At 38.6% G+C, this 25397-nt stretch overlaps 1 protein-coding gene across 1 annotated transcript in view; it reads left to right on the forward strand.

Annotated features, from left to right (window-relative positions):
* Positions 1-25397, forward strand: part of GLRA1 (glycine receptor alpha 1) — a 53806-nt gene that overhangs the window by 13618 nt on the left and 14791 nt on the right. The window contains exons 3-4 of the mRNA XM_058167852.1: positions 8353-8420; positions 23866-24089. Coding sequence (XP_058023835.1) covers positions 8353-8420; positions 23866-24089 — 292 coding nt within the window. The remainder of the gene's footprint in view (positions 1-8352; positions 8421-23865; positions 24090-25397) is intronic.

Genomic DNA, 25397 nt, shown 5'->3' on the forward strand with positions numbered 1-25397 from the left:
CAGGAATAACTGTTTTCAAAGCTGTGCCTTTCTCTAATAAGTACTACTGAAAGATGCTCCTGGTATAATGTGGCTCAAAGAAAACCCTCAACTATTATTGAATTAGCACTTACCAACAGAAGGAGTGATTTTAATGAGAGAAATTTCAATAATTCTTCCTCCGTGAAAGAGATGAAACTTTTTACAGATGAGGGGCAGGGACTAACAGATAAGTTCAAGGCCAATCAATAGTTCTGTGGGAGTTTAAATTCATGTCTTCCAAGTTCAGCTTGATCGACATTGTCTTATCTTTGAAAATCCATAGTTATGGAACAAAGGCATATGGGTATCTTATAAAGAAAATGTATCAGATCCTATGAGAAAAATCTATTGAAAAAGGCCAAATAAACTGGAGAAAAATTTTATGCACATACACCCCAAAGAAATTAAACTTTAATATTTAATGAAATATATACATTTCTCCTTTTGCTGAAAGCAGCTGCATTGTAATTTCATCCAAGATAATTTAATTTCAGATTTATTTCAAGGAACTCCTCATGGGGGCAGTTTACTGACTTCATCTGTCACAAATAAATCAGTATCCAATTCATATGAAAGTCACAAAAGAAGCTTTGCAGAGCTTAGAGTTATACGCCTCTGAGCATATTATTCAAATGAATGGGTCAATAAGTCACTGCGGCAGTTTAATGGTTTACAGTCAAATGAAAATAAAATCATGATTCCACTGAGTTCCTTCCTTCCTTCCTTCCTTCCTTCCTTCCTTCCTTCCTTCCTTCCTTCTTTCTTTCTGAAATTAAAAATGTCTAAAAATGTCTTCTCAATCATCCAAGTCATGGTTGTCCCAAAGGTGCTTTTCAAAAGGCAACTGAAATTTCTTGATTTTTTTTTATTCCTTTGAAGATGTTTCATTTCCTTAACAGTCATCTGGTTTTAGCACTCTGATGATCCATTGTTCTTCAGCATGCCAACTACTAAGGAATATAACTGCTACTGCTAAGAAATATAAATCCTTCCATTCTCCACTATTCATCCAGAACTGAAGAAGCTTCTTGAATGAGAAGCAAAAGCCCCCGCTCAAAAAAAAAGCAAGAAAGTCCAATTCCCTTTTGAAAAACAACTTTGGGAACCTACAATAAAACTTAAATGGGGTACTATTCTGCACATTTCTCCAATGTAATTCTAGAATGCAGACAGAATTATGTAGGAAATGAGAAGATGAAAAGGGAGAGATAGAGATGGATGGGTAGGTAGAAGGGCTAGCTTCCTTCAAGAGGATGCAAAATATGTTTCTCCTGTGCTAGGATTTCTGATGTTGCACGGGACAAAATCTGAAAGTCTTTGGGGAAAATTTGAAGAAAAATAAGAGGGGAGGGGAGGAAGAATTCTGTTGCTTCTTCTTCTTTTTGTCTTGCCAATGTAAGCTCTGAATAAGAAAGATCATTTTGATCAGAAAGTGGATTGCAAATAAAATACTAAATATTAGAATGAAATATACAATCATCACAGAATCATGCAATTTATTTATTTAATTAGTAAAGTGACACCTTAAAAATGTTCTTATGACACACCATGTCAGCAGACTGATATCTAAGTTTTCAGAGTTCTTTTAAAAATTTCATGCCTATGACCCAAAGATGCAAAACCACCATGGAAAAGTTCTAGGTCTGGTACCCCATGATCTCTTATTTTGCCATTGCAAACTTTCCTTTTTAACTGAGTTAGCTTAAGTGGTGTTGTTTGTACTCTGGTATCTTTTCTCCCTACTCCTCTTGCCAGAAAAAAAAAACCCAAGGGACTAAAAAAAAATTGGTCCCCCAAACTATTTCTATTCTCCTATACAGCATTCCTCTTATAAATGCAAAGAAAATTATGCATATAATCTGTGTATCTCCTGTGCTATATCTTTCTATCTGGCTATATGAGAAATATTATAATTTGCTATGTTGTACATAAAGAGTTGAAGGAAGGAAGGCACACAGTTTGGAGTTCTTGGTGCCCCCTGAGCTTGGTTGTTTGCTTCCAGACATTTCATTACCCAGCTAGATAACACCATCGTGTTATTTAGTTTAGTAATTAAATATCTGCAAGCAAGCAACCAAGCTCAAAGAGCACCAAGCACTCTACAGTTCAACCCTGAGCTGCAGAAATTCTTTTCTACTGAAAACATAGTTTACATTGCATAGAAACTACACATTAGAGAAAGCAGGAGAAACATTCTTCCATCTCATTAGCCTTCATATTCTCTTTCCTTTCTCTTTTCTGTCTTTCCCAAAACTTGTTCTATTCAGTCCTCATCTTACTATCAGTTCCAGTCTGCAAATCTACACACACACACACACACACACACACACACACACACACACACACAATTTATCTTCCACTGTTACTTTTTATTTTTTTCATCCCTATCTCCATTTCTACTCTCTTTTCTCTGCTTCTTCCTTGACCCTTTTTTCCACCTTTTATCTCTAACTCTTCAAATCTTATTTCTTCCACAACTTTCCCCTCCCTCAATTCTAAGGTAATTTTTTCCCCTTAGTTCTTAAATTAAGTATAACGGAGGTACAGGTAGTTCTCAACTTATAACCATTTGTTTAGTAACTATTCAAAATTAATATTTAGTAGTATATAAATATGTTCTCATAGGCAAGAGTAAAATTGATAATTTTGTTTTAGTTTGTCTGATTCCCATTTTAGTTATTTTTTTAAGTGGGGAAAAAATGAAAATTTGGTGGGGAAGTGATGTATTTGGGCATATCAGCACACCTAAACACCAGGGTGGGTACCCTTTATTGATGCAATGGATTTTTTAAAAAATTCCAATGTATTAATCTACAGAAAATAAAGTTGATGATCATGTACTTTCAGCTGCAGCTGCCTTTGATCAAGAATATAGTTGCATATGACAAAGCTTTTCTGACTAACAAAACTATCACTTCAGTTACCAGTTTAAACTGTCATGGCTTCTTATTTCATCCAAAGAGTCTTAGCAATTGTTCAAAGATTAAATCTGCTTTGAGAGTATCATCTCATTTGAGAGCAACTACAATTCCAAGAATCAATGATGATGGGAGGAAATATTAAAGCAGTCTGGAAGGTGATGTATGTACGTGAATCATAGAGTTCCAGTTCTTCACAGCTTTTAGTCACTTGCAACAGGAACGTAACAGGGAGGACTGAAAGGTTGGAGTCACATACTACTTCTTTCCAGAGGTGGTATTCAGCAGGTTCTGACCAGTTCTGGAGAACCAGTAGCGGAAATTTTGAGTAGTTCAGAGAACCAGTAAATACCACCTCTGATTGGCCCCACCCCCATCTATTCTCTGCCTCCCAAGTTCCAGGTGATCGGGAGGGAATGGGGATTTTTCAGTATCCTTCCCCTGCCATGCCCACCAAGCCATGCCCACAGAACCAGAAGTAAAAAAATTTGAATCCCACCACTGCTTTTTTCCCTTATTTGACATGACAGCATACATGCATCCTAAAGTAGGAAGCATGTAGAAAAAGTTCAACTGGCAATTCAAAATTGTTCTATTCAAAGTTGAATAGAATTTATATCAGTATTGGGGGAAAGAACAAGAAGGCTTCCTTTATTATAACTGATGCAGTTCTTTGTGTCCAGAGACAATCACTTCCAAACAGCCGTACTTAGTAAAAACACTGAAGCATGGTAAAGTTTATTTACTGTGTAAGTCTTGCCAAACAAAGGCAATGAGACATATTAGTTCTTGTTCAGACCTGCAGGATCTCAGATCCTTTTAAAGAAAATCATTAGCTATGTTAAATCACAAAGCTTTCTAGCCTGTAGCTGAAATGAACACTATACCATTGTCAAAGCTTTGTTGAACGATGTGGCATTAGTTCATTAGTGTAGCTTAATTGGACAAGAAAGTGAGGTGGGGGATATGCATGACAGTAAAACAGACTAGTCAAACTTTTATTAAAAGAGAAGAGAAAGATAAAAGAGAAAGGAAAAACAGAATGCTGTATGTAATAATTTTATCAAACTCATATGGTTTGAAATTATGCTAAGTGCATATGATTTCACTTTTTACCCATGTAGTTTTGGACTAAGACTTGGATCTTAGAGCAGCCCAAATTTATTGGATTCAAGCGTAATGCTGGAGAGAGTTGTCTTTGTCTGACTGTATGCATCTGTTGCTACTGGGGAGTCTAAATCAATAATGGCATCAAAGTCACACTGAGTAGAATCAATGTTATCCTCAAATTGCCTAAGAAACTTACCAGAGAAGGCCTTTATGTCTTCTAATTTACCATCCCATGATCCAGATGTTGCCTTTTGTAAACCTTCAGAGAAAAGATCTAGCCCAGTGGACTGCTGGTGGATGGAGCGGTGGTCAGTTTACCACTCTCAGGACCACAAAATAACCATATCATTATGCTTTAATTTATCTTATTTATTTACTGCGCAAGTTACTTCTCATTTCTCAAGTCAAGAAAGGTGCCAAATAGAGGCTTCAGGACTGAAAAGGAGCAAATATAGCCTAGGCATACTGAAACAAGGAATCTGTGGGATAGCCAGCTATGTGAAGCAGAAATTATATATATAATATAATATATATTATATTATATATATATATATATATATATAATATAATATATATATATATATATATATATATATAATATAATATATATATATGAAGAAATCAATAATAAAGATCAATAGATGTTTGTTGATTACCCATATTTTTCAGAGTATGACGCATCTTTTCCTTCCTAAAAGTGGGTGGAAATTAAGATGTGTTTTTTAGACAGAATACGGGCATTTTTGGCCTCCAGAACCCTCCGCGCATCACGTTTTCACCAAGGGTGGATTCTACTTATCTTTACTACCAGTTCGCAATGGGAGCTTGACATGGATCCGGCAATATCATTGTAAATTGACCATCATTGACCATCATCACCATTGACCATCATTTGTATTGTAAATGTTGTACCTTGATGAACGTACCTTTTCTTTTATGTACACTGAGAGCATATGCACCAAGACAAATTCCTTGTGTGTCCAATCACACTTGGCCAATAAAAAATTCTATTCTATTCTATTCCATTCCATTCCATTCCATTCCATTCCATTCCATTCCATTCTATTCTATTCTATTCTATTCTATTCTATTCTATTCTATTCTATTCAAAGACAAACTCTCTAGAGAGTCCAAAATGGAATTGCTGGGTTTTTTCCGTTTAATACAGTATATATATTTATTTCACCAGGATCTCTTGTTCAGATTGAGATACTAGAATCCAATTTGTATTACCTAGCTTCTATACCACAAATTCTTCTTATATAGCTACTATTTTACAGTTTTAGTCTTCTCATTCAAATAAACTCCTGTCCAATTCTCCTCTTTTTCCATTTCCCTGTAGTCATGGAGAATCTTTGCGTTTAAAACAGATTTGTCTTCCATCTGCTGGATAAATGGAAGCTTTGCAATCCATGCCCAATTGAATCTCTCCCCTGCCTTAATTAAATTACTGGTTTCACCAAATTAGTGCAGATTCTTTTATAATGATTTTTTTGTTAGTTCTGGAAATCTCCTCAGTATCAAGATAATGTTTCTGTCTGCCTGCTTTATCATTCTGTTGCCTAACTGTGTTGTTGTGTTGTCCTTTCTTGAATATGGCTTTCCGATAACCAATTTTCACACAGTTTCTTTATTTGATTGGCACCCACTTGAGGATTGCTGTAGAATTAACAGACTTTACTCTCTGCTTGATTTTAATTACACCTTTGCATCTATTAATTTTTTCTAAATATATTGTTGCAAAATGTAAATTTGAATCCTCTCTCATTTCTAGAGCATTTACCACAGTTTCAAAACATTCCGAGAGTCCAACATTACTTCCATTAAAACTGCCTTGGGTAGAATCACCCTTTGGACCTTTAGCTGGCATGATATTTCCAGTCTCTAGTTAAGGCTATGGTTTTCCCAGTTGCAATGTATGGCTATGAAGGCTGGACCATAAGAAAGGCTGAGCGCCAAAGAATCGAGGCCTTTGAACTCTGGTGCTGGAGAAGACTCCTGCAAGTCCCTTGGACTACAAGGCGAACAAACAAGTCAGTCCTAGAGGAGATCAACCCTGGCTGCTCTTTAGAAGGCCAGATCCTGAAGATGAAACTGAAATACTTTGGCCACCTAACGAGAAAGAAGGACTCACTGGAGAAGAGCCTAATGCTGGGAAAGATTGAGGGCAAAAGAAGAAGGGGATGACAGAGAACGAGGTAGCTGGATGGAGTCACTGAAGCAGTAGGCATGAGTTTAAATGGACTCCAGAGGATGGTAGAGGACAGGAAGGCCTCGAGGAACATTGTCCATGGGGTCGCGATGGGTCGGACATGACTTCGCAACAAACAACAACAAGCCTCTAGCATAGATAAGCTCTCTCCTTCTTTGCCTTTTATTACAGAAAAGTGCACTTTAACAAAACGATAGATTTTTTTCCTCATGTCATTTGCCTCATCTCCTCTGCATTTCTATTATTTCTTACACTTTTGAAATACTTTCGTTTACTGCAAAACAGATCATTCAATGATAGTAACCTCCTTCTTCTCCTTCTTGTTCTCCTCCTTCTCTTCCTCCTCCTCCTCCTTCTCATCTTCTTCATCATCTTCATCTTCACCATCTTCTCTCTCTTGACCTTCTCTTAATGGTGCTACTGCTCCCTATTCTTTTTTATTTATTTATTATGTTTATAAGCTGCCCATCTTGCTATCCAAAGAATCATATAGGATTCTTTTCTATGCACCTGGCCTGCAGGTGTGAACCGACCCTTCGATTCTATCAAGGAATCCTCAAGAAACCCAGACAATCAGCTGGAACTGTTTCCTGGCAAGCCCTTTGAAGCCAGACAGATCTGTGCTCACCCTTTTCCCCTTCATGTTCAGTCAGCCATATCCTGGTCCTGAATATAGATTGACACATTATCCTTGCTGAATGTTGCAGTCTGCCGCTACTATTTGCAAAGATTTATTTATATTTGGGCTAGGTTTGCTGGCTTGTTTAATTCTGTCATCTTTCCAAGGTAGACAGCCAAGAAATAACAGATACTAAAACAAAAAGGAAATCAAGCGAATCTCGACGCGGCACTTTTCTGATCATTTTGGTTACTAGACATTCAAGCTTCTGACTCGAATTGTCATTTCCTCTTGGGACCTCTTCAGCTGCTTTCCAGCTTGGATGCCCTTTGTTAGTCTTTTATTGGAAAGGACATGTGGGGTTTTCTGAATCCTTTTGTCCACCGGGTCTTTGTGATCTAAAGTCAAGGAGCTGAAAGGATTTAAATAATGTTACTCTGGAGAAATGGGCCCCAATTTACCCATTGAGCCTTCCCATTCCCAATGAAAGGTTAGTCTGAAAAAGAAACAAAGATCGGTGAATAGGAAGGAAGATGCGAATCAGTACAACGTGCTTCCTATATCCTGTTGGATCAAATTAAATCCTAGTCAGATCAAGAATGGCAGTGATGACAAAGTAAGAAAAATAACTCTGTCATATAAAGCTTTCTGTACATAACTACTTCTACGTAAGGATCTCCCTTGGTCTTTAAATGGAATGCTAGAGGCATGTCTCCAAAGACTAGGTGGGAACAATGCAATTAAGGTGGAAAAGCCAGCAACTTTATTCAATTTTAATTAAGTTTAAATACTAGAAGAAAATTCCTGAGAGTAAGAGTTGTCAACCAGTAGACTAGGCTATCTCATTATATGTTACGTTACATTGGAGGTCTTCAAATAGAGGCCCATGTCTCCAAAATGCCTTAGTAGATGTTCCACTGGATTAGGTGACTTCTAAGGTATGTCCGACTCTAAAACTCTTATGAATCTATAAACCAGAGTTAATATTTTTTCTACACAATTAATATATTACTTCTTTTTAAAATTTTAATTTTAAAATTAAAATCACATCTGCCTTCCTCACAATCCAACCTTTTTTTTTATAGTGTAGCAACTTCCAACTGCATAAATTAAGTGTATAATGAAAAATATGGTTACAATGTGGTTCCTATGTCAAATCACCATACAACTATGTTTGGGTGCACAGATTATAAGCATGTAGACTTTATGTATAAACAGCCACTGGTGATGCCAAGATGGGAAGCAGAGGCATTAGGAAAAATCTTCACAAACTACAAAACTGATCTAGTATAAGGCAATAGAAGAATGCTACCAAATGAAAGATTTATTACCATTGTAACTTATACTGGAGCAATGGATTCAGTAAGAGACAACTGTACTTGTCAACTGTACTTTAATTCAACTGTAATAGTCTACTGTTCTTTGATGGATTGATACCCAACAGATACTATCAGCCTTTATTTGTTTTACAGGTCCACCAGTGAATGTGAGCTGCAATATTTTCATCAACAGCTTTGGATCTATTGCAGAAACAACAATGGTAAGTAGAATGAAGCATGTCATCTCTGTAAACTTCCAAGTCAACACTGACATTTAACTTATTATACCCTTAAAATATGTTACTGATTTCCTGTTCCCATCTTTTATTTTATTTTTCCCCTTTGGTCAGCAATGAATCCCAAGCTGGCTGTATTATTACTGAGAGGATGAGGCCAACATTTTTAACTGAAAGTAGAGGGAATCAACTTCTCCACTCAGCCGCAGATTAAATTGATTTCTGGGTTGCTTCAGAATCTATGTTATTTCACAAATTAGCATTAGAAAACCACTGAGTTATAGTCATGTCCTATAATCTGGTTCTCTCACCAGGCAAAAATGGAAAACTCCAACTTCAAAAAATGCTGCAGATTCAGTGTCTTCAGGGTGTGTTCAAGTTAATACAAACACAGCTAATCCATGTCCTTTACACTATATACTACAGTACAGGTAGTCGTTGACTTATGACAACAACTGAGCCCAGCATTTCTGTTACTAATCAAAATATTGGTTAAGTGAACTTTGCCCCATTTTATGACCCTTTTTGCCACAGTTATTAAGTGAATCGCTGCAGCTGTTAAGTTAGTAACACGGTTGATAAGTGAATCTGGCTTCCCCATTGACTTTGCTTGTCAGAATGTTGAAAAGTGATCATATGATCCTTGGACACTGCAATCATCATAAATATGAGTCAGTTGACAAGCATCCAAACTTTGATCATGTGACCATGGAGATATTACAATGGTCATGTAAAAAACAGTCATAAGTCACTTTTTTCAATGCCGTTGTAACTTTGAACAGTCACTAAATGAACTGTTGTAACTCGAGGACTACCTCTATATCAAGTATATACTAATTATAGCATTCTGTGCCATTATTTCAGCTTGGTACAGGGACATGATTGTAATGGTTCATATGGTTAATATATTAGCATTGTGCATCAATTTGGGTGTGGCACATAAAATTCCATGGACCCGTTATTTAAAAGTATAAAAGGAAGGCAGGAACCCAAAGCATTTATATCATCGGATCACGAAGATGATATTATTATCATTTTTAGAAGGAATTCCCCACACGCAAACACACTTTTAAGATTTGTTTTAACTGAAACATAGCTTTTCGTTAAGGAATGATTTGTTTTAGCCATGGAAATAAGGAGCCACACTGAACTATTTTAGTATTCTGAAAGACTTATTTTGAAGTGGAAAATTGCATTATCAGGTCATTTCTGTAGAAAACAAAAAGCCGGCTTTCTGAGCAGATATAGCCAGCAGAGTTTGATGGCTCTACTTTAGTTTTGGGATCACTGTATGAATACTTATCCTCTTGGGTTGAAATTTACACAGTTATTATAATTCCTTTTTTTTATTTGGAAAGATTATTAAAATGCCAGTGTTGGGAATTTTAGCTCGCACATAAGACATTAAAGTTGACATTTAAAGATGCTTGAAACCATCTATTTGCAACACATAAAATGGTAGCTAATATTACATTACCATGTAAAGGTCTATTGAGTTCACCATTACAAAAGGGGATAATAAATGCTGGATAGAGCACAAAGACTATAAATACAGGAGAGATTATCAGGAGATACACGAAAGAGAATTCTGGCAAGCAGATCAATATTCCTCAAACATTAGGGAGGACAAGAGGACAAATTACACAGAAGATACAAATTCAAAAATGCACAATTCACAAAATAAGCAACAAAGAAAGGAGTCGGACTCTGCATTTATCCATATATCTATCTAGTTTTTAAAGGAGGGAGATGTCTATGGAATGGTTTCGAGCGACAAAGGTATCTTAAGAATCTTAATGTAGTACTACATCAACACACCTTTCTCATTCTTTGTATCAAATGGATTACTGCAATGCATTCTACATGGGGCTGTCCTTGTAAAGCACCTGGAAGGTGCAGGTGGTGCAAAACGCAGCAGTAGAGACAGGTTTGGGTGCCACTAGGAGTACGCATGAAACATCTCTACTGTACAACTGCATTGGATACAATATTGGTTATGACCTTGAAAGCTCTTCACAGCATGGACCCAGGTTACCTGAGGAACCATGTCATCCCAGTTAGCAATAGCAATAGCATTTAGACTTATATATACCGCTTCACAGCGCTTTACAGTCCTCTCTAAGCGGCTTACAGAGTCAGCATCTTGCCCCCAACAATCTGGGTCCTCATTTTCCAACCTCAGAAGGTGGAAGGCTGAATCAACCTTGAGCCTGGTGAGATTCGAACTGCCAAATTACAGTCAGCGGCAGTCAGCAGTAGCCTGTGGTACTGCATTTTAGTCACTGTGTCACCTCGGGTCTTACAAGTTACATCAACTTGTCCCACCTAGTCAGGCAGGAGGGGCTTCTTGCTGACTCCATCAGTGAAAAAACTTTGACAGATAAGGTCTAGGAAGAGAGTCTTCTCTGCTGTTGCCCCTGTCCTCCTTCTCCCCCTCTCCCCGAGATGAAGTTGGCCCCCCACTCTTTTGACTTTCCTGAAGGGTGTTAAGATCTGATTCTGTCAACTAGTATGTGGATCCAAGAATGGGATGCAACCCTGTGGGTGGCTGGTGGCTTGAAGGTGCTCTCTCTGTCTTTTTAACTTATGTATTTTTGTACAGACTTTTATGCGGATTTTATTATTTTTTACCTGTAAAACACCCAGAGTCACTTTGACAGTAAGATGGGTGGTATATAAATAATAAACAAAATGTTCTTAGAGACAAATATGTAGATATTTGGTGCTGGTGAGTTGCTAGATTCATTATTCTAACTACCTAAATGGTGATTGTTACTTATTGCAGTGCAGTGAATCTCAACTACTAAACCGTGCTTTGGAAGATGCAGCTAAGTGCTATCCCTTGTAGTTTGCCATCCCTCCCACCCTTGTTATTATTATCTATTCATCCAACAAATATCACAGTCTTTAGACTGGGTATTTTGTGATGATTCAGATTCTAACTGTGAGTTTAAGAATCATGGGAATTCTTATTACTACTACTACCCAATGTGTGGCACCAAACAAGTGTGGGGGGAAAATCCCATTTATTAAGGGTAGCTTTCTTGTGTTTTGGCTAATCAATTTAGATATTTGTCACTGGTAAAAGTCAATTCACCACCACCTAGAAGGGGTTTGAGTGGAAACTGAAGGCAACTGCAAGAGAGGGCAACTCTTATCTTTACTAATAATTGCAGTGGAAGGAAAGACAACTGAAATCCATCCTGTGTGATCGTTGAGTGCCTGGCTGCCAGCGATGCAAGCTGTTACCATAAGTGAGGCCAAGTAGCTTCATTGCTCAATGGTGCACAGGTAATGAATGCCCAATTTGTCCTATACCATGAAAGCTGTACAAGAAGACACTTAGTGTCAGTTCCTATCAAGGAGGACTCTGCATGTAAAACCACCAGTTGAGATCCAACACTGCAGATAGAATGCAATGCAATCAAACCATTATAAAAGTCATTTGGACTGCTGTTCCAGCATTCAGCATCATATACATTTCAGAAATCTTACAAGCACAGATAGTAAGATGATTGTCCTATTGTTCCAAGCGGTTGATGCATGGCACTGTACAATCATGCAAACAATAATATTGATAGCCCGGTCCATCGTGAATTTGGTCAGTCTCCCTTTAAAATCATCATCATTTAATGGCAGTGAATTCTCCGGTTTAATTAAATGTTATTTAGAGGAGCATTCTGAACTGTGGTGGGCAGGAACACATAAGAGCAGCCTTTTTTGATGGAATACCTAAGTTATAGGAAGGCATCCAATAGCACTTTTTCCGGTTAATGAAACCATAAACTTTGTAAAGCTTAAGCATTGTAACAAGAGGCTTTTAATGAGCTTTCAATTGGTTAGTCAGAAATGATGCTATTAGTCACCTTCTGTTTTTTGGCTACCGTACATCAACATGGCTCTTCTCCTAGAATGCCTAAAGAGGAAGTCTCTAAAGTCAAGATGGTGTGTTTATCTGTTGATGATTGGTACAGCAAGTAGCAATAAGACAAGCATGGTAGAACTTGAATAGTGCACGAATAAGAGATTATGGGGGATCTCAGGGCTCTAGGGTAACTTGGGGAGTTATAACAAAGAAAATCCCCAAGGAAGGCAATGTGAAACATACAATCACTAGGCACTGAGTACAATTTTCTCACAGTCACTCATGCCTCAGTCATTTCCCATTTGATTTGCTGCAATGTGCTCCACATGGGGCTGCCCTTAAAGATCACCCAGAAACTTCAACTGGTATAGAATACATAGTAAAGAGGGCCCTTAAGATTGCATCTGTTGCACAAGCTGCAATGGCATCCAGTTTCTTCTCAGGTGCCATTCAAGATGCTGGTCGTCACCTTCAAGGCCGACATGGCACAGGACCAGGTTATCTGTGGTACCTCCTTTCCCTAAGGACATCTACCTGTCCTACCAAATCAGATATGGTTAGCATGCTCCTAATCCCTTTCCCTCCCTCCTTCCACTTATGACTGTAACTTTGTTGCTTGTATCCTTCCAATTTATACTGATATTGTTTCCTGATTGCTTATTTGTAGCCTATGACTATCATTAAGTGTTGTATTATTAAGTGTTAAATTTGTACTCTCTGACTATCATTAAGTGTTGTAAGTGTTGTACCTTGACGAAGGTATCTTTTCTTTTATGTACACTGAGAGCATATGCCCCAAGACAAATTCCTTGTGAGTCCAATCGCACTTGGTCAATAAAAATTCTATTCTATTCTAAATACTGCCATCTTATAGGAACAAGGAAGTGTGCTTTTTCCACAGCAGCCTTTGTTCTATGGCAGGGGTCTCAACCTTGTTCCCTTTAAGACTTGTGGACTTCAACTCCCAGAGTCCCTCAGCCAGCTGGCTGAGGGACTCTGGGAGTTGAAGTCCACAAGTCTTAAAGGGACCAAGGTTGGAGACCCCTGTTCTATGGAACACCCTTCCATCCGAAGTTTGGCAGGCCACCGGCTTCCCAGCCTTCCATAAAGCTTTGAAGATCTGGTTTTTCCCTCGATGTGACTGCACATTGACTTGGCACCAGGTTTGGTTTTTAGCGTGTGTAGTTTTTATAGTTTTAGTATGACTTTTCTGCTGTTTTAACTTTTGATTAGGAGCTGGCCAGAGCTGGTTATAAGCTGGTTATAAGACAGCTATATCAATGTTTTAAGTAAACAAATAAATAAACTCAATAAATGGTTGTTTTTTACCTTACCAAAATGTCCTAAACTTTGGGCAAACATTGGGATCCTGCTATATTTTTATTATATAAAGTTTAGAAGCAGAAAGCCAGGATGAAAAAGTTATGAATGCAGTATATGCAACATGTAAAGAGATGAGTCACATAGAATTAGTAATATCCAGTCTGAAATAATAAAAAGACCTTTAACCAATTCAAAGTCAGGCGATAGAAAGCAACTTTTAAAGACCATGCATTGACATTTGGTATCCTCATTCAGCAGTGCCCTTATGTGATCTGTAGATATTATGGATGACTTTGTGATCTATGGATATATTATGGATGACTTCTCTTTAAATAGATTAAAGTCATCCATATTATAAATCTTGAGGGAGCTGCTGCTAAAAAGGGTAATAGAGAGAACTCAAGAAAGTAGAGTCTGGATGTAAATTCATTGAAAAATGATAGTTAGCCATCGTATAATTTCACAATCCAATACAAAGTATTTTTTTTGTAAACAGAATATAATAAAAATGTCATATTCCAACTTGGGATCAGAAGCTTTCCCTTGATTTGGTCTCCCTTGAAGGCTTATTGACATTGTCTTTGCAATGCCTAGTAAATTATTGTTGCTTTCTATTTCTACTGCAGCTGCAAATACATAGGCTGAAATAAAGAGAGGCACATCCCATCAGATAGCCAAAGTCAACAGAACTCTTGACTTATAGAATCCCAAGCATCAGGTTTTTTGTACCCTATTTTGACTATTTTTTTAAAGCCTACCCTTGTGAGAGAGCATAAATTATTGTAGCATTCCTTTTGAAAATGTAAAATACAAAGAGACAGCTGGTGTGTAAGAAGGAAGTGATTTGGAAAATATTTCTCTGCCACCCATGCACTAATTTTTGCCCTCAAAGGCACGACAATATTCAGCACAGGCATACAGTAAGTCTTGCTGGTGTATGCCCTTGCATACAAAAGAGATGTATGCATCAGCTGTGTCCATCCATTCTTGACTTTTTCCCACTGCAGGACAGGTCTAAACTGAAACTGACAGTTTTCAACTAAATTGCAAAGACATTGAGCCTCTGGGTACTGCCAGATTATGATTTTGGACCAGTTTGGATTTGGCATTGAAACTGGCTGATCCAATCATTTCAAGAGCTGAGTCGTCTTTTTTCCTGGCTCTTTGTTAGTTTATTTGAAACAGGATCAAATTTTGTCTTTTCTTCTGCGATGTTTGAGTGTATGGGTGGTCTAGCAACCTACCGGTAGGAATTCTTTTCTTTTCTGGCTCCTGTGAGCTATTCCATTTTCAGCCAACTACTTGAAAAATATCTGTGCATTCTAACAATCTGCAGGCCAACTAAGCCTCTGCTAAACAGGAGAGCAGAGTCTAGTCCATTTCACTTCCATTCTTTGCTGCCTACCTGCAAATCAATCAGGGCTGCATATTAAAATGGAATTCCTGCAGTCTGATGGCATTGTTTAGATTTCATCACCTAAGAAAATCTGCATATTTGCCCCTGAACATGCTATTAGGGGTACATAGGACTTACTGTAAATCTTCATATCTATCTCTCTATATAACTGTCTTTCTGTCTGCCTGATCTATCTCCACCTTATAAATTTCATTTGGGATTTCTCACAATAGCACATAGCCAGCCTTGGCTGACTCTGAACAAATCTCAATGAAGTAATATTTGGATGGAGAACTGCCTAGAAATCCTAAAGCGGTAGATTAGATTGGAGAATTTTTAAAAAACCAAACCAAAAGAAGAACACGGCAAACTATTTCCATGTTGTTGCCAAGAAAACTGTATATTCCTAATTTGGCAGCAATGTCTTTATAGTTTTTCATACTATGTGTGACTGCTGTTAAAGACCCTTAGAAAAGATGTAAGAACAACCCAATTTCACAGATTCATGAAAAAAACCTGAATGTTTGTTATTGGCTATGTCCCATTAAATTCCTTTTTCTGCATAACTTAACTTCTCACCTTAAAGCAATATGCTCCCACTTCCATTTAGACTAAGTTCTCAAAGCAAACAAGCCATTCTTGTGTTATTTCAGTATGCAACACAATAACACGAGCCATTCCACCTTCATATCAAATTCTGGTATAAGCATGTCCAGGAACATTTTTTTTTCCCAATCAGGATGTTACCTCCATTTGATCTACAGTCCATTCCTGGAGAACCCTAAGTTGTCCTTAACTATTTTAGTCAGACAGAAGCTGTTTCTTCCATATCCCAACACAACGTTTTCCTTGAATACAAGGTGATGCACTCCACCAGTAGCAGAGAATATCTGTAACCCATGGTTGAACCGTGGGGTTCTTTGTGGTGTCTGAGCTTGTTTGTTTGCTTGAGATGTTCCATTACCCAACTAGATAATATCATCAGTGCAAAAGGATTGTAGGGTCCTCCAGAACCAGATCGTGCCTTAGCTGCCCTGAGACAAAAAAAATTTGGACACTCCACAACAAATTTAAACAAATGGCCAAATTGACCAGTCTAGTCATCTGTCCAAACTCACCTCCCTCAGGCCATCCCACATTAAGAAAAGTAATTGGTGAATCTTTCCCCATCAGCTGTTGATGTTTGATAAGAAAAGAGGAGAACAAAGCTAGGGGAATCCACCAGTTCTTCTCTTTAATATGTCTTGAACACTACAAATAAGGGCAGCAACTTTTATCAGCATAGTGCCTGAGAATTCAAAGGGATTATTAGTGGGAGCAGCAAATTTTGTATAGGGAGTTTTCTGCTGGCTCAAGGTAGCATTTTGAGTTGGTAGCATTTGTATTTGGCCAAAAGGAACAGACCTATGTCCATCACTATGTCCTGGCATTATCTTAATAATATACATTTATTTCGTGTCTCATGTGAAATCAGCTCAAGAACAAAACTGACCTGCCAGATCTTAGCAATTATAATTAAATAAGCAAAATAGTATTTTGCTTTCAGGCCATTAGATCAATTACATTGATTTTCACTGACTGCAGCCATCACCGATTTTCACAAACAAAAAAAGTGAGGGTGGGAGATCCATTTATTTGATTTGTTTGGGTGGCTGCTGTTGGCAGAGATTCAGGATGCTTTTACCTTTTCCAGGTTTTCCCATATCTTTCTATCCTGATTTCTAACCTCTGCAGCTGATTAGCTGTATTTAAGGTTGATCACATTATTAGCTGCCTTCAGCAACTGAACCATTATCTGAGAGACATCATACTTTTAGGAAGAAGAAATAGCTAATTAACTGGAACATGGAAACATGAGTTTGTACTCCTTGTAAGTAGCAATAGCAATAGCACTTAGACTTATATACTGCTTCACAGTGCTTTTACAGCCCTCTCTGAGGGCTGCTTACAGAATCAACATATTATCCCCAACAATCTGGGTCCTCATTTTACCAACTTTGGAAGGATAGAAGGCTGAGTCAACTTTGAGACTAGTGAGATTCAATCTGCCAAACTGCTGGCAGCCGTCAAATCAGCAGTAGCCTGCAGTACTGCATTCTAACCACTGCTCAAAGTACCAAAGAGTATAATTTTCTTCATGCCCATTCAACTGGAGATGAGGAGCCATTAGTAGGAAGAAATTAGGCAGTGCCACCAGGACTACAAAATTGTTCAGAATGAAATTGTAAAGTCCTCAGACTTACGATGCGTCTCTAGCCTGGCAACAGCCAGGCAGTTCCTGATTGGATAAGATCAAGTTAGGCGGGAGTTTTTGAGCCCCGTCATTGGTGCAGCCGTTTTGACAGCTACTATATAAGAGCTGTCAAAGCGGCTCTGGTTGTTCTGTCAGAGTTTTTCCTTGCTGTTAACGTTGTGTTCAAATAAAGTTAGTTAAAGCCGTTCCTGACTGGACCATTATTGGGGAAGCTGTCTCCGGACTTAATAGAAATGAGACCTCTGAACTTCTATCAGAAATGCTGAATATACACTAAATATAAAATTATTTGCCAGTTGAGTTTTAAACATTCCCAAAACACGAACCTTTGCACAATGCCTTCCATATCAATGTAGATCCACATTTCTTCAAAAGGTTCTATTCTTTTTAAAATATATGATGATGGTTGTATATTGTATATCTGTACAGATACTTAACTTCTGGGCTTAACCTGATGTCATAGCTTAGTTTGCCTTAGAAGCATCTTTGTTCAGTATTGTATCTCTTGCTATTGCAATTACTAAATAACTGCCAAAGGAGAAGCAAATTGATTCTGAACATACCTAAAGCTGGTTCTCATGCCATCACCTTATTGTCATCCTTTCCTTGTTTTCAGGATTTGGGTCAGGGATGAAGTGTAAAATTTGGTACTACCGGTTCTGTGGGCGTGGCTTGGTGGGGGGGGTATAATGTGACTGGGTGGGCGTGGCCAGCTTTTTTTTTTTTTACTTTTAAAAGCATTTGTTCTACAACCTCTTCAGCCAAAGAGGTTGTAAAAAAATGCTTTTAAAAGCCTATGATGATCAGGCAACTCAGCTGGGATTGTCAGAGGAAAAAAAGCTTTAAAGGGTTCTGACGATCCTAGCTGAGTTGCCTGATCACCAGAACCTTTTAAAAACATTTTTAACAGCCTCTTCGGCTGAAGAGGTTGTATAAAAATGCTTTTAAAAGGCTCTGATGATCCCAGATGAGCCGCGCAATCATCAGAGGCTTTTTTTTTTTACTTTTAAAAACATTTTTTCAACCAAAGAAAAATGCTTTCAAAAGTAAAAAAAACAAAACCTCTGATGATCGCGCGGCACAGCTGGGGCGGAGGGGGGCAGGGATTTTTGCTACCGCTTCTCCGAACCACCCGCCACCATCACTACCAGATCGGGCAATCCAGTCCAAACCGGGAGCATTTCACCCCTGATTTGGATACATTTCCAAGTCTGCCTTAGAGAATCCTTTTCTTAAGCAGTCACAAGGTCCTTTTCACAATCTGATTTAGTACTCCACAAACTAAACTGAAATGTTTCCCAAATAGACAGTAATTCTAAGGCCCATTGACTTACATAACGACAAAGAAAACAATCAGCAAGTTCTATATTAGTTAGCAATGAGCACACATATCATTGTTTCAGTCCACACCTTTCCTTTCTCATCAGCTGCTGACTCACTGTCTCAGGTCCTCCCAAAGAAGAGATGTACTAAACAAAACATATCAATCCTGATCATAACAATTAATTTGGTCAAGGGCAGTGGAAATGGTTTATGATCTGGCATTCCTCAAACCCATCAAAAATGCAAATGAAGGAAGGGACTGTGAGGTTTTATTGCCTCTTTTTTGTTTATTAAATACCACCTGCTTCTTTTGTCCTCTGAGGCCAGGAGGAAAGGGACAGATGGCAGAAAAGTGACCCTGGCCAGACAAAGGAAGCCAAAGATGCCACCCATCGTCCAGGATAAAAGATTTGGCTTCACCTGGCTTGGAGATGCTCAAGGGAGTTGTAAAGACATGAGATTAAGAAGCAGACATCATTCTCGGCGGAGCTGGTGAGACAAGCTCCAATTAAATTATGGAACAAGCCTATAAAATTTGCAGCACTGTCTGGTTTTGCAGTTGGATGGAGGAACCCCATAAACTAGTGAGCTATTTAGTAGCCTCTTAAACAAGCCAATAGCAGTCATTAGGGAGGCATTGCCATGGAACAAAGGGAGATGACCAGATGGGGTTAGTTAGCAGGCATCTTTGTGACTAGGCAGAAGTTACGATTCTTGTGTCATCCAAATGACACTCGATTTCTCTCGATTTGTTACTTTAAACAGCTAAATCAAGCTTGGATCTAGATTATACAAACAAAGAGGTAAGCAGAGAGGAGACATACATAGATGACCGCAGTAGCTGTTCCACTGACAACCAGAAAAAGCAGCATGAGTAAGCACAATGCAGGAAGCTGTGCTGCTGGTAATTAAACTCAGCCTACAAACACAAAGTATAGCCAACCACAAATCAAAGTACAGGCAAACAGAGTAACAATTTGCTGGCAGCAATATACCAAAGTATTTACAGATTTATACCCAGGTGGGTTGTTTTGCATGTACCATCAAAATCTCCAGCCAAACTTCACTAGAGGTAATTTGAAACTAATATTCCGGGGCAAGGCTTGCTGTTCCTAAAGGATCTTTCCTTACAGATTCTCATGTGCTTCTATATCTGGATCAGATTCAGCTGCCAGACATCACATAGGAAGGTTCTGGTGTTACTAGCTTACTTCATGGAATCATGGGAGTCTTCATTTTGTTTTAATCTTGGACAAGAGCTCATCCACAGAGGTCATGACAAGCTGTGCCTAAATGCTTCTAACAAATGCAACATATTGTTCACACACTGACCCACCCAAATTCTTTTGAGGATATAACATCCAGCATCCGACATTCAGACACCTGAATTCTGGGGTTCTGTGTAGGTTAAAGTTCTGCTTATACATCTTCAGAGAGAGGAGGTGATTTAGAGACAATGTGTAGATTTTACATGCATAATTTCATGCGCAGAGTATTTGATACCACTACTTGGGGCTCTCTGATCTTAATTGTTTGCTTGCAGATGTTTCATTTTCTAACTAGGTCTGTGGGGTTTGCACCTGTCCGGTGCAAGAAATCAGGAATCATGATAGAGTTCAAAAGTACTACAAATTCGTTTCAGGCAAGAATCTGAACTACTAATAATTAAGGCAAATTAGCACTGGATAGGAGTCAATGGACTTCAAGGAGGGCTGAGCTTAAGTATTTTACAGGGGCATAGAGACTCCAAGCTAATGGTGTGTTTGACCCCACCCTTGGGCTCAGCCTGATCATCTCCTACATCTCCCTGTCTGTACAGAGTAGCCTGCCCTACCAGTGTTGATGGAGATGTTCCTGATAATTCCTTGCATATGGTATTGTTTTCTGCGTCGTTGTCTGATGTAAGTCCTCACTTATCTGGGTTGTTGGAGAGGATTTTCGTATAGTTCTTAATAATAATAAAAACACAGTTGGAAAGCACCTTGGAGGCCTTCTAGTCCAACCGCCTGCCCAAGCAAGAAACCCTACACCATTTCAGACAAATGGTTATCCAACATTTTCTTAAAAATTTCCAGTGTTGGAGCATTTACAACTTCTGCAGGCAAGTTGTTCCACTGATTAATTGTTCTAGCCATCAGGAAATTCCTCCTTAGTTCTAAGTTCCTTTTCTCCTTGATTAGTTTCTACCCATTGCTTCTTGTTCTACCCTCAGGTGCTTTGGAGAACAACCCGACTCCCTCTTCTTTGTGGCAGCCCCTGAGATATTGGAACACTGCTATCATGTCTCCCCTAGTCCTTCTTTTCATTAAACTAGGCATACCGAGTTCCTGCAACCGTTCTTCATATATTTTAGCCTCCAGTCCCCTAATCATCTTTGTTGCTCTTCTCTGCACTCTTTCTAGAGTCTCAGCATCTTTTTTACATCGTGGCGACCAAAATTGAATACAATATTCCAAGCGTGGCCTTACCAAGACATTATAAAGTGGTATTAACACTTCACGTGATCTTGATTCTATCCCTCTGTTTATGCAGCCCAGAACTGTGTTGGCTTTTTTGGCAGCTGCTGCACACTGCTGGCTCATATCTAAATGGTTGTCCACTACGACTCCAAGATCCCTCTCACAGTTACTACTATTGAGCAAGGTACCACATATATGGTACTTGTGCATTTTGTTTTTTTGGCCTAAATGTAGAAGCTTACTTTTTTCACTGTTGAATTTCATTTTGTTAGATAGCGCCCAATGTTCAAGTCTGTCAAGATCCTTCTGTATCTTGAGCCTATCTTCTGGAGTGTTGGCTATTCCTGCCAGCTTGGTGTGTCATCTGCAAATTTGATGAGTTCCCCATCTATCCCCTCATCCAAGTCATTGATGAAGATGTTGTACTGGGCCTAAAACAGAGCCTTGGGGTACTCCACTGCATACTTCCCTCCATGTGGATGTAGTTCCGTTGAGGACTACACGTTGAGTCCAGTTGGTCAGCCAGTTACGAATCCATCTGGTGGTGGTGCTGTCTAACCCACATTTTTCTACTTTATCTAGTAGTATGTTATGGTCTACTTTATCAAATGCTTTACTGAAGTCCAAGTAAATTATATCGACAGCATTCCTCTGGTTATTCTGTCTCCTTCCCCACTTCAGACCCACGAGCTGGCCTTCAGCCAGTGGATTCACAGCTCTTATCAGTTCTGGCAGAGAAATCGCAGCTGCCTGCCAAAGTTCAAACAAATGACTCACTTAGCAAGACTTTCAGCTCTTTTTGAAACGGATCAGCTAAAGTTTGCTTCCTGTGGAGTGAGAGCAGTCCCAAAGCTCCTTATATATCCTATGGGGTGGGCCTCCTGCCCCACCCTTCCTTTTGATGACGACGCCTCTCTAATCTCTAAGCGCAGGTCAAGCCAAGCTTGATTATTATTATCAGCTGGGTCTGAAGGTGTAGCCTGGGGAAGGGAGGAATCAGGGGATGACGGCCTCATTACGTCCTCTGACTGGTCTGGTTCTGGCTCCTGGAGCTGAGCCAAAGGAATCGGTGCTCCCGAGGTAAGCCTTACCGGCCCTTCCCCCTCACTCTCGGAGTCACTTTCGGGCATGGGGCCAGGTTCGGGGGCTGGAGTCACAACACTGGTCCACTAATTTTGTCACTATATTTTGTCACGACATATATAACAATATTATATATATGCTTATATATCATATAGTTATTTCATGCTTATGCTTATATATACTACTGTGACAAAATAAATAAATAAATAAAAAATAATAAAAAATAAAAAATGTTGTGACAAAATAAATAAATGAGTTCGGATCTTTTGTTTCCTTTTTAACATTTTTTAAAATTATCTCTTTTTATTGGTTTGCAAATGTATTTTATTTCTATGTATCTATTGAGGGCTAATTTGTCTGATACCAAGTTTCCAGGAATTCCCTAATGTTTTTGGATTTAGTTTGGACTAGGATTCGCACAGTTTCCCAGTTAAAATGTTGGTTTCATAAACCATATGGAGCTACCTATACTGTCTTCTGCTGAAACCTCTACTTATTGTCGTTGTCATTTTTAAAAACTGGAAAAGACTTCTGAAACACAAAGACTCGTGGCTAATCAGAGTAAATTGTTTATTTATAGTAGGCAGCTTCCCAAAATTTAATGCCACGGGCTTGTCTTCTTCCAAACAGGAATCATGTCTAAAATGATTATTAACAGTGAGTTAACCAAATGCATGGATAATATTGACCAAAACAGTGTCTCTGAACTAGATTGCCCTGTATTTGTGCACCAGATGGGATTCACAAGAAAAAGCGGAAGAGAGAATGAGAGGACGACTCAGTCAAAAAGTCAGGATCAGCACAGCTTCAAATAGAATTGGAAAAACTCCAACCTGAATGTCAACACCCAAAAAATAGACCCCAGATGAGTTGGTATGAGTGTAGGGGGAACAGAATTTTCAATGTCACTTTTGGGAGGAAAGCTTTTGTTCATTTCAGGCAAAGCAAAGAAATTTCTGCTTTTGAGAAAAGGTCTCCTGGCTGGGAAGAAAAGAATTTAGTTTTCAGTGCTTGCCCATGCTAATCTTTTCTTACAGAAGTTTTGGCCAAGCAGCTAATTCATTCTGCAAGTCAAGTCGTTTCCCTCTTCGGTGACTTACCCTTTTCTTGATTGTAGAAAGTCGATCCCATAGAAAAGATGGGATTAATGGTAACCTTTTCATAAAGCTGTTGTGAAGATGTAAAAAATTACATAGTAAATTTAAAGGTGCGCACTTCAAAGAACTCTTTAGAAATGATTGTACTTAAAAGTTTATTATGCTGAAGGATTCAATGACATAGTCATGCACCTTGTAAATTATTAGTATAATTTTTTTAAAAAGGATGATTGATCTGTACATGGCCCTGAATAATGTTTTTCTTCACCTGGATGCGCCCCGGAACTGGCTTGCCCCAGAATGGCCTGAGCATTTCTGCATGAAGTAGGTGTTATGGACTACAGCTGGTTACCCTGTGCAGAACCTTTTGGCTACAGAGTTAAAAATAAATATAGTTCTCTGTCAAATATCCCCAGCAGGGAAACTCACAGAAGAAGAGCGGAATCCAATTGGTAGTGAAGACCTAATATGTGTGTGTGAGGAAGGGGTCACTCATTCACCCTAAGCAGTCTTTTGCTAACCTTCATGCTGCACTGAGCTTTGTGGATTACGGTGGGTTTTTGGTTTTTTTTCCCAGAGAGCTTTCTTTGGGCATTCACCAATCCTTTTGCTTTTCTTTCTTCAATGCAGGATTACAGAGTGAACATTTTCTTGCGGCAGCAATGGAATGATCCCAGGCTGGCCTACAATGAATATCCAGATGATGCCCTAGATTTGGACCCATCCATGTTGGATTCCATCTGGAAACCTGATCTGTTCTTTGCTAATGAGAAAGGAGCTCACTTTCACGAGATCACTACAGATAATAAACTCCTGCGGATCTCCAAAAGTGGCAATGTCCTATACAGTATCAGGTATGTTTCCTTTTAACAGAAGATAACAGAATAACAGAGTTGGAAGGGACCTTGGTGGTCTCCCAGTCTAACTTTCTGTTCAGGCAGGAAACCCAATACCATTTCAGACAATCTTTTCTTAAAAACTTCCAGTGTTGGAGCATTCACAATTTTTGGAGGCACTGATTAATTGTTCTAACCACCAGAAAATTTCTCCTTAGTTCTAGGTTACTTCTTTCCTTGATTGGTTTCCATTCATTACTTCTTGTCCTACCCTCAAGTGCTTTGGAGAATAGCCTGACTCCCCTTTCTTTGTGGCAGCCCCTGAGATATCGGAACACTCCTAGTCCTTCTTTTCATAAGACTAGACACACCTAGTTCCTGCAACCGTTCTTCATATGTTTTAGTCTCCAGTCCCCTAATCATCTTTGTTGCTCTTCTCTGCACTCTTTCTACAGTCTCAACATCTTTTTTACATCGTGGTGACCAAAACTGAATCCAGTATTCCAAGTGTGGCCTTACCAAGGCATTATAAAGTGGTATTAATACTTCACGTGATCTTGATTCTATCCCTCTGTTTATGCAGCCTAGAACTGTGTTGGCTTTTCTAAATAAGATGTGTAGGTACTCCTCAATTTATGACCACAATTGAGCCCCAAATTTATGTTTCTAAGTGAGACATTGGTTAAATGAGTTTTTCCCCATTTTAAGACCTTTGCTGCCATAGTTGTTAAGTGAATCACTGCAATTGCTAAGTTAGTAACAGGATTGTTAAGTGAATCTGGCTTTCCCATAGACTTTGCTTGTCAGAAGGTCACGAAGGTGATCACATGACCCTGAAACACTGCAACGGTCATAAATATGAAACAGTTCTAAATTTTGAAGCATCTGAATTTTGATCACCTGACTACTGAGATGCTGCAACTGTCAAAGGTGTGATAAATGATCATAAGTCACCTTTTTCAGTGGCGTTGTAACTTCAAATCATCATTAAACAAATGATTGTAAGTCAAGGGCTACCTATACAGTCTATCCTGTCCTAAATAAGATGTGGAATCAAAGCTTGAGGCTCATCATCCGATTTTAAAAGACTGAATACTTTAATTTTTGATGTAAACAGCAAAGGGGTAGAATAAACTAATTATAATTAGGTTATCAAATTTTAATTAGTTGAGAGTGCTTAGAAGCAAGCTGAAAGTGCATTCTTCTTTACTTCTTTTATAAAAGAGGTATCCCATTTTGTCAGCTTTCTGACAAATCCTTTCTCAATAATTGCTCAGTATAATTAAATGCCTTTGACATCAATACAATAACGTGGTGTATATGTAT

Source organism: Ahaetulla prasina, chromosome 2 (assembly GCF_028640845.1).
Source record: "Ahaetulla prasina isolate Xishuangbanna chromosome 2, ASM2864084v1, whole genome shotgun sequence".
Taxonomy (NCBI): domain Eukaryota; kingdom Metazoa; phylum Chordata; class Lepidosauria; order Squamata; family Colubridae; genus Ahaetulla; species Ahaetulla prasina.